Source organism: Vanellus vanellus (assembly GCF_965231255.1).
Source record: "Vanellus vanellus genome assembly, chromosome: 5".
NCBI classification, from domain to species: domain Eukaryota; kingdom Metazoa; phylum Chordata; class Aves; order Charadriiformes; family Charadriidae; genus Vanellus; species Vanellus vanellus.
In genome coordinates this window covers 22,654,294-22,664,952 of record NC_138910.1, presented here as the reverse complement: position 1 = coordinate 22,664,952, position 10,659 = coordinate 22,654,294, and the positions used below count along the sequence as shown (strand labels likewise).

Genomic DNA, 10,659 nt, shown 5'->3' with positions numbered 1-10,659 from the left:
TGAAAAACTGATTCTTTTAGCGATTTTATTTTTCTTTTTTTTTTTTTATTGTGTGAGTAGTATTAATCAGCTTTGTAGCTGAGTATTTTATGAATGCAGATCCTATAGAGGTATCATTTCTGAGCATAAAATGACCTTCAAAAACATGCTGGATTTACAAGCCTATCTGCAAACTCAGAAATTCCAGGTAAGGAGGGGTAGGGAGTGGAGCAGGTGTCTTCTGAAAGGAATTTAATCAGTCTAGTAACTGGTAAAGAAGACGACATCTGGTTATGACAGGATTGATATTTATTTCTATAGACCTGACACTGGTTTAATACTAAATGTTAATTAGAACTCCAGGAACTGATCTCCCACTAGCTGCTGGAGCTGGTAACATCATACACAGTAGCCTGTCAGATAAACAGCTTGGGGCATAGGAGAGAAACAGCCAAAAGAACTTTGCATCCCATCCAGCTCTGTATCGTGTCCTGGGGTACTTTGCTATCAGGGCATGTTCCATGCATTTTATGACCTTAGAAATATCGGAGTCACACAGTCTTTTCACTGATGATCTTTGAGCTTTTACATCTGCAAAGAAGAAAAAAAACCTGAAAGCATTTATATGCAACATTCTCTGTGAGAGGATTATTTATATTCAAAGGTTTCGCTACAGCTTCAGGCTTGCTTTAAACTACTGGCTCAAGTACTGAGAGCAGTATAGCTACAGCAGAGCAGAGACCAGAAAGACTGCAGAACACCCAAGAGCCCACCAAGCATAAACCTCCCTGGCCTGTATTGTGAGCCAGAAGTTCCCTACAGTAAGTGTAGCGTGACACAGCACAACTTTTCAGATTTTAGTAAGCCATAAACTTAGCATGTAGTCATAGCGATTCATTCCCCCTGGGCTTTCTACCTCTAAGTATGGAGGGACTAAGGATGGTAGCATGACATCGCATCTCAACAATGTCATATGGGAACTAATAGCACAGGCCTCATCTAACATACACATAGTCCAGAACAGTCATCAATGGGTTCTTAATGAACGTTAATGAAGTCCAGCAAACATTCACAGAATCACAGGTTGGTTGAGTTTGGAAGTAACCTCTGGTGCAACCTCTCCTGCTCAAGTTGGGTAAACTAGACCAGGCTGCACAGGACCATGTCCAGACAGCTTTTGAACACCTCCAAGGATGGAGACTCCACAGCCTCTCTGGGAACCCTGTGCCAATGCTCGGTCGCTCTCACAGTAAAACTGTGTTTTCTGATGTTCAGCAGGAACATCCTATGTTTCAGTGCGTGCCCGTCACCTCGGGTCCTGTCCCTGGGCACTGCTTGAAAAGAGCTTGGCTCTGTTGTCTTTACAGCCTCACTTCATGTATATAGATTGATAGTATCCCCCCTGAGTTATCATACAGGCCTTTTCCTACTTATATTCAACAAAGTATTTTTCTCCATAGGAGTCCCTGATCTCAGGAGTCAGTCTGTTCCAAAGTCTTAGGAGGTCTCTCTCGATGACATCTGAATTAACTACTCCTGTCTTAAGAAAACCATGCTCAACAATGCTTACTTTCACTCCAAAATGCTGCATCTCTGTCCTAGAAGAAAAAAACCCAATAACCATCCCTGACCACCCTATAATGGCATAAACATTAAATATAAGTAAGTTGAAAGTCTGTCACATCATAGATGAATATCTGAGACTTTCATTCTTATCTTCAAATGTCAGAATAATTAGCTTCATCGCAGCATACCAGTCCTGTAAAAGTGTAGCAGGCAATTAACTCGCAGGAAAAAAAGCAGTATCAGGTAGATTCACAGCTTTCTGTGTGGTTTATGTTGGACTGATGCAAAGGATGTGGCAGCCAGCTGCGCCTTAGCCATGTATTATCAAACTAAAACTTTTGACTATTTCAAATATTGTTGTATCATTTCAGCTTCCAGCAGGAACAGATTATTAAAGTGCCTGGGAAAATGTAAAAGTGAGCAAAAATTTTCAATTGGATTAGAAGTTTATTCTCCATCATATGGTTAAATGGCTATGGTTAAATGATTAAATATTAGTGCAATAAAGGTTAGTGTGTTTCCTGGTAGTGTGGTTCCCTTTATGTAATTTTGAGTTGCAATGCAATTCCTGTGGGATGAAAATGGCCTCTTTGTCTTGCTGGGAGGCTCAAGAGACCCAGGCAGCTATGTTCCAAAGTGTGCAAAGGAATGGACCAGGAGTACATTAGCCATTACTTTGTACTATATTTCCTTGGGGCGTATGCTTTCTTTAAATAAGCTTTCATAATGGTTTGCAACCAGCTTTCCTAGTCCTTGTGAAGACTTGACTTGCTGGACAAGGCCTTAGCTTTCTCAAGGCAGTACAACACAACTGGCTTCAGTGAAGTGTGCTCAGCTTAATAATTTTCTGAAGTTATGAGTACCTTTGGTAAGGTGGTTGCTGCCTGGAATTGCCCAGCTCAGATTGTTGTGGAGCATTAGAGCAAAATAAAATGGGTTGTAAATGGGCAAGTACAACAAAGTACAACTTGCCCAGGAAACTCCGGGTGTCTGACCAGGCTATACTGTTGATTTACTTTAGTGTACACAGTGGATTCCCATGCCCGAAAGCTGCGTGCTAGCTGTTTGTCCGGGATATGACAGTTTTTCCCAGTGCAGTTGCCTGGTGGGTCTGTTCATGGTACTGGAGACTGAAATCCCAAACAAGTGACCAACATCCTCTTATTTTCCTTTCCCCCTTTTGGCAAGATTTCCAGAGAGAAAACGAGAGGGGCAAACGTGCAGTCGCCCTTCCTCAGCACATCTGGAATCTGTTCTTAGATTCATGCATGTATTTCTAGCTACTTACCGTAAGATGTCAGAGAAAGCTTCCATGCCCCATTTGGACAGGCTGTAGCCACCCCCTAGAAAAGCCATGAGACCTTTGGCATTAATGAGATTGACTACTCTTCCCTCAGCTTTTTTCAGAAGTGGCAGAAGCTTGAGCGTGATTTCAATCAGTCCCAGCAGACTAACATCCAGCACCGAGTGGAAGTCTTCAATCCTCAGCCAGTCAGCGGGTGCTACAGGTGCTGTTCCTTCAGCATTGCTCACCAAGCCAAAAAGCCCTAAGAGGATTACAAAACCATTTATTTTGGTCTGCGGCAATATCTTACCCTAGAGCTTCATACGTAGCATTGGGAAGCAAACACACGGTCTGCAAAAACTTCAGTAAGATGAACACAGTTGTCTGGGGTTTGCTTGTAAGATCTACTCTGTACACCTGGCAAAATTTGCTGAAGGCCTTAGGCAATGACTCTAAAAGAGCATGGCTAAAGTATTAAAGGAAAACTATTTCTGTCGGAGATGTGAGCCACCATACTAGGCTTTATTATCCAGATCCGCTCAAGTATGCGGGCTCCTAATATGCACTTACATTCTTGTGAAAATCAAACAGTCTACATAAGAGTAGCGAGACTGATTTTTCTGGGTTGGGGTCTAAAGGTCTGAACCAGACATACAGAATTAGTCAACGCTTTTAAAAATATTAGCTTAACCCTGTGTATTGATAATACTGCTTTACTACCTTATAAATTACTTGAGGAACTTTAGATAAATAGTGACGCTTCCAAGAGTTTGCTGAGGACAGCCTGCACCTGAAGGGAGAGGCTGAAAGTCCAGCACTCAGCCTTCTTAAAGAGTTTCTCAGACTGAGGTGACAGCATTAGCAGTGGTTACCCCAACCGCGAATGTGGAGCTTTCTGCAAGCTGGAAGCAGGGGCCTGCTGGAGGAGGTAAGTGCTAATGGTTATGTTGTCCTTACCCTTGATCACTGCATTAAAGAATGGTCTGGAACCCTCATGACAAGGCCAACAGTGTTTTACAAGCTTTGAGGAGAAAGTCCTACTGGTAGAAGATAGGTGTTTTGCTGTTTTAGCTAGTTAATTAAATAACAAGCCTACTGAATAATTGGTATAACTGTGTGTTACAGCTGGTAGTTGCAGTGCTGTGGTCCCCTTTGGCAGCCCTTAACAATGTCTAGTCTGAATTATCGGCACTGAGAAAGAAACTTGTATTGCCATGTTTGAATATGTTTACCACACAGATCTTTTTTATCACCCTTTCCGAAAACAACACTTAAGTCTTGTTTGTTAACTCAGCTCATAGGTATCCAAGGACAAACTCTTCCTCTTTTAGACAGGTGTTTAGAGGTGTACAATAGCAGTAGTGAGAGCTACCTATGTAGTAATTCTAAGAAAACTGGCTGAAACGGCAAGTGTTTAACTGTTACAGTCAGTGCGGTTGTTGCTGTGTGCATTGCAAAATTTCAGCTTAGCCATGCAAAACCACTCTTCTGCTTACTAGAGGATTTTTTAGAGTCATTGCTTGACAAAAGTGGATTTTGTGTCATTGCTGCATGTGCCACAGAAAAAAGAGGCCAAGATCATTAAGTGGCATGGGTAAAGTATTAAAGGAAAACTATTTCTGTTGGAGATGTGGGCCACCATACTAAGCCCCGCACTAGCCATTTTAAATGTGGTGGGCTGATTTTGTTGTCAAGAAAGTTCATTTTGGTACCAGTTAGCACCTTCCCCCCACTGAGATTCTTCAACTGCACCAAAAAGAGTCTGAAAAACACAACTGGGAATGAACTGGTTTTAACAGATTGAGAAACTAGCTTTTTAGGGACCCTGTTGGTGAAAGTAAGGGGAAGCCCAAAAGCATTGCTGGAGAGAATATCTTTGAACTGAGAAATGACAGAACTGAAGAGTGAACGTGTTTCATCAATAAGACGAGCAATGCGTCTGCAGAGAGTGGAGAGGCACCAGAACTTTTAGTTAGACCAGATTTGGTTATACTGAATCATTTTTCTGGGAAATTACCTTGCTACTTACCCTTGCCAGCTGCCTCTTCAGTCACAAACACCACAGCCCTGGCAATGCTGTTGGAGTCAGCTAAGTTCAGGTTCACTGTCTTCAGTGAAAGTGAGGAGCACAACTGTAGCTCTTGGCCTTCTTTTTCTGTGGCACATGCAGCAATGACACAAAATCCCCTTTTGTCAAGCCATTTAGCCAGTGACTTTCCAAGTGCGGTGTCACAGTCTGTTATGAAGACATGCTTTCCACTCAGGTTTCTCACTCTGTGACTGTCTCTGATGAGCCAGTAAACGATAAGAGAAAGTATGGAAGCCAATATTGCGATGTTCAGTGAGTCTGAAAGTGAGAACTGCAAGCAAATAAGTTAAGGATCTAGAAATGCAATGAAGCAAATGTACTCAGCCAACAGCCCAACCTCCTCAGACACAGTTCCTGTAAGGGGCGTTGTTTCTGGTTGCAGCCCTTCAAGCTCACTCTAAGTTAGGGGAGAGCAGGGGTGGAAGCTTTAGCACAATGTGGTCAGGATCCATGAATAATACGTGTCTTGGCAAAACCTTCCCTATCCTCCTTTTCAATAGATTTCCACTGTTTTCAAGCTTTGCTGACCAATCTTTCTAGGCAGCCCTGTCCTTTCAGGATGTTTCAGACTGAAAGGAATGACTGCGTCACTTCTCACAGTTGCATCTGTTGTTTTTTTTTTTTTTTGTGGACACTGGTGATTATTTGTGCTAATACCGGGGAGAGGAATTCCTCTGGGAAGAAGGACGATTCTCTTTGACCGCCTGTATGATGCCACCCAGGCTGCTCTTCTAATCTGTAGCATGGAAGCAGAGTGACCCTAAGAACAACCAGAAAAGCCTAAGCTGTAGTGGTGGGTCTGATGACTAATTTGTTGTGTGAGTCGTGTTGTGTGATGGTGAGTGATCTGCTCTCTGCCCCTTAGACAAGGTAGACTTTGGGGCAGTGCCTGAGTCTTCTGTCTCGTTCCTCGTTGTCTGTTTAGCGCTGGTAGACAGCACAGTAGAATACATTATATAGAAAGTGTGTTTGTATAAAGAAATGGGGAAATGCACGGAGATCTTACCCTCAAAAAAAAAAGCACTGAGGGAACACAAGGTTTTCTAACTCTTGTGGGGAGGATAGTGTTTGCTTATTACAAATTTTTTTATAAATATAGAATACAATCGTTGGCATCTAAAATCTTCATGATTGATTTCTGGTTTTCTATTTGTATTTTTTGGTTTGTGCAAGAATTAAACCAAAGTAATTCATTAAAATCAATAATTATGGGAAGGCTGGTAAGCACTTTCCAGACATCCTGTTAAAGAGAAACTTTTTTACAGGTGCTAAGCAGTCACCTAGGCTCTAGTTACCTACTTAGGTGTAGAGGTGCAGGCATCTGACCTTTGAAATGTGATTGTATTCAAAGAATGAAGTGATACTTAAAAAAAAAAAATTGTGATTATTTTTACATCCCAAAAGTGCTCAAAAGAGGAAGGGGTCTTTCTTCTCTAACTCCTAGCTGTCTGAAGTTAAGCATTCATTTGGCTGATTTTTGTGTAACATCCTTGCTACCTTAAGACATGAATATTAAAGGAAGCCCAATGTATTAGGCCTGGTTGCTACACCCCATCTGGTGTTCTTGTTCCTACTGAGTTTGTGAGGTGATTTGGATTTCTTCTGATTATAAATTTGGCTGTCACCTCACCAAGTAGGAATGGAAGGAATGTCAGAATTTGATAGTGAATGAATGTTGGACTCTCATTAAATAAATGAATCAGTCACATAGCTGATAAAAGCTAACAAGTGACAACATTCATTGCCATTTAATGATCTTATTTTACATAGTTGGTTGTTTCAGTAGACATCAATATGGACTTCTGAGCTACTGGTTAATGCTCTCTGATTTTAGAATGTTAAGCAAATGTATACAGATAGGAGTTTGCTTCTCCTTCCGCTGCAATCTACAGGGAGGCTCCAACTGAATTTTGGGGGGTTTAGTTTGGTCCCTGGGCTGCACTGATTATTTTAGCAGCCCATCTCAGTGTTGTTTTGTGGCTGATGTAATTGGCCCCCTATCTAGTTCAGGTACTTCAGTTAGATACTTGGCTTTTTTTGCTGTGAGTGTCCCTGTTAGGTCTGACAGGGATTGTAGTGTTCCTCAATGTGTGCACTTTGGAACCATCTTTGTAATGTTTCACTGAGTTGGTGACATTTATTTTCTGAGAGGACTCACAGAGTGTGCTCTAACAAAGTGCCATTAATACTGTGTGAGAGTGCTCAGGCTAATTCAGGCTTCTGTGCTGTAAAATAAAGTCTGAAAACAGGATGGTGAAGCAGCCAATGATAGATACGCCCAGTCCATTCGCAACGACGTGCCAGTCATTGACATTTCGTTTGACTGCTGATTTAGAATTTGGAGCTGAGCTAGACACAAAGAGAGAGAGAAGTTGCTACCAGCAGGCTCTTGTAACCCCACGCCATTAAATCTCAGCAAGCTACTCAGCAAGCTACTCAGCAAGCTAGTGCTGTGACATATTATTTTAGGACTCAATTTGCCTTTTTCCCAATACAAAATTAAACAAAATAACTAGAGAACTGGGGAAAAGATTAACCTAATATGAAACAGGAGCTGTAAATCACACCTTCCTCGGCTGTACTGTAGGGAGGAAGCAGTGGGCAGTGAGCTTGCACTACTGGAAAGCAAGTTAAATTTGAAACTGGGTTCTGTGGAGAAGTCCTGGAGTGTCTGGACAGGATGCCTACTTAGCTCCTATAAGAGAAATGCCTGGAACTGCTCTGGTTAGTGTTAGTCCCTGTGTTTAGGTAGCAATAATTGGTACGGAAGCATTGTAAGACAAGGGGCTCCAGGGGCACCAGTTGAGGGCAGCACTGTGTGTGGAGCCTCCGCTACTCCTCTCTCTCCTATCAGCCCCGGGCCAGTGTTCCTAAGCCTGTAATCCCTAACCATCTAGTTCTCCTGAGTACCAGCGCTCCTTCTCCAATAACACACAGACATTCAGCGCTGAACACCACGGCGAGTTTTGCTCTGCTGGAGTCTTCTGCCAGCATTTATTGTGCTAGGTGATGCCATTGCTGCTGGAAGGAGTCTGGGGTCAGAATCAAAGGAAAAGGTTTCAGCTAAAGGTTCCTTCCAAGAAAATAGTCTAGTTCTGTGAATGTACAATGTTATGCAAAATTTGGTAATTGTGGAGCACTAAAAAAGCCACTTGTCTTCCAGGGGCATATTGATTTTGAAATAGCTGCCTGGAGTGGCAAAGAGTGTGTTTCCAGAGAAAAGGTCAGCGTGATATTTCAAGAGTATTGATATATCTTCATAAATATTGAATTCTGATTACTAATGTAGCCAGTAAATAGCTAAAGGCAAATTCTACTTTCCATTAAAACTCTGATATTTGCCTGGCAAATTGTGAACTCTTGGGATAGAGCTTGGCTTCTTACGCCCAGGAAAGTGCCATTATAAAAGCAATTGATTTTAGAGAAAAGCAGCATGACTACACCAAGAGCCCTTTAAAATCCTTATACAACTGCAAAATACAGCATCCTTCTACTTCTCTGCACTAAAGGAAACTGAAGCACATCATAGACCATATTGAAGAGGGGTGTTACTGTTTTACTCCCACAGCAAGTTTTCTTTGGTAGTTTTGCCAAAGAACCTCAGGTTGGAGTGAGGTTTGGGGTCTCGGTGTGCTTTGGATTCCTTCATCTGCCACTGTGCTGGCAGTGCAAACCTCCAGAAGTCAGTCTGCAATGGGTTAGAGTGACCTGCCAGGCATGCTGAGGAACAATGGCCAAGGGGGAATTTGGGGACTGGGGTTCTTCAGAAACAGCACTCAGGTAGCACTCAGTGGAACGTTTAGATGTATCAGACAATGATCTGACAGGTCACCCAACAGCTCTCCAGAGTCAAGGAAGTACAAACTTTAATGATCAGTTATCCTGCCAGAACTACAAAACCCCTGGTCTTCAGTTAACAAATTGAACAAATATGCAGGCACAAACACATCGCATTTCTCACTCTTAGGTGAGCTATTCCTGCATGTGCAGGGCTTTGCACTTTTGTATCATGGAAAGGGAGTGTTTTTTCATATGCTGTGTAAAAACGCCAGTGTGATAATTCAGTTTGGTGGTCAGCAGAAAACATAAGATCTTCATTAATATGTTACCTTAAAAGAAGTACATCTCCAAACTCTCCTACTCAGCATTTTGCAGGGAGATGAATGTAGACTGGTACAATGGGAGCTGATTTCTTGGCATGATTGTATCTTTCCTTGTATTGCTTGCACTTCAGAATTTTACCACAGCATCAGTAAGAGACCCAGGAAAATGAAACCCTGTAAACTCTTAAGTGACTGAACCAGTAATTAAAAATAAAGGAGTAGAGGAAGATTCCAGATGTTGTGAAGACTATTTCTGAGTTAGCATTTTATTCAGACCCTGTAGGTGCTTAGATAAGCAACAATTGTTAAAATCACAGTATCACAGTATCACAGTATGCTAGGGATTGGAAGGGACCTCAAAAGATCATCTAGTCCAATCCCCCTGTCGGAGCAGGAACACCTAGATGAGGTTGCACAGGAAGGCGTCCAGGCGAGTTTTGAATGTCTCCAGAGAAGGAGACTCCACAACCTCCCTGGGCAGCCTGTTCCAGTGCTCTGTCGCCCTCACTGAGAAGAAGTTTCTTCTCAAATTTAAGTGGAACCTCTTGTGTTCCAGCTTGAATCCATTACCCCTTGTCCTATCATTGGTCGCTACTGAGAAGAGCCTGGCTCCATCCTCATGACATTCCCCCTTTATATATTTATAAACGCTAATAAGATCACCCCTCAGTCTCCTCTTCTCCAAACTAAAAAGACCCAGCTTCCTCAGTCTTTCCTCATAAGGGAGATGGTCCACTCCCTTAATCATCTTAGTTGCCCTACGCTGGACTCTCTCCAGCAGCTCTCTGTCCTTCTTGAACTGAGGGGCCCAGAACTGGACACAATATTCCAGATGCGGTCTCACCAGGGCAGAGTAGAGGGGAAAATCACTCTAGAAAGGAAGGGGCTGCATGTTCTCTTGTCTCTGCAGTCAAACCCAAGTGTTTAATTCATTCTCTTAGCTATTCTGCAAATGCATGTAACGGGTACTGCTCACTATAACAATAGACAGGATTTCTGCTTTTGTGCTGGTACTCACATTCTGGGGAGACATCTGCAAGCTCATTCTATACCTCCAGGTGCTCACAAGTTGCCTTCGCCAGTTATTTCCAGTGTCAGAACATAGAAGCTGCCCAAGTCAAACTCATAAGCTTGTGCACCAAGACCCGCACAGTGACAGTTTCTGGAAAGGTCTCATTGTAAGTTCTGTGTCTGGAGGTGCTTTTTGATCGCTGTACATCGGCTGACAAGTCAGCACAGCCCCTCTCCCTGATGTTGATAATGACTTGCGCTGTGATGCTTCTACTTTAGGGACTTTGTTGGTATTAATCTTCTGTATATGCTCCATGCCTGCCTGTCCTACCTATGTTGTGTAAGCATTGCTGGCTATATATAGTAATTGACAGAGCCTGGGGGACTGTCAAGACTCATTAGGGAGAACTAATCTGCTAAACTGGGAACGACTGATCTGTGCTTCCTCTTGAAACCAGCAGGAGTCTTTCCATTGATTTAACAGGGCTTGGTTCAGAACTCCACCTTTTCTTCTGCACACGAGACAGTTATTATTGACATGACTTAATCTTTTAAGATACATCCTTGTGTGTGAAAACTTTCAGGGCTGAAATTATTTTTTCTAGTCTAGAGGCAGCTTTTTGAAA

General features: G+C 42.5%; 1 protein-coding gene across 1 annotated transcript; it reads right to left on the bottom strand.

Annotated features, from left to right (window-relative positions):
• Window positions 1–319: 319 nt before the first annotated feature.
• On the bottom strand, window positions 320–10,079 carry LOC309672069 (retinol dehydrogenase 7-like; the record flags this gene model as incomplete). Its single annotated transcript, XM_082483479.1, has 5 exons — window positions 10,041–10,079; window positions 4,860–5,190; window positions 2,834–3,092; window positions 1,410–1,577; window positions 320–590 (listed from the first exon to the last, which is right to left on the bottom strand). Exons 1-5 carry the CDS (start codon window positions 10,065–10,067, stop codon window positions 320–322), a joined length of 1,056 nt encoding a protein of 351 aa, XP_082339605.1. The 5' UTR covers window positions 10,068–10,079.
• Window positions 10,080–10,659: the final 580 nt, after the last annotated feature.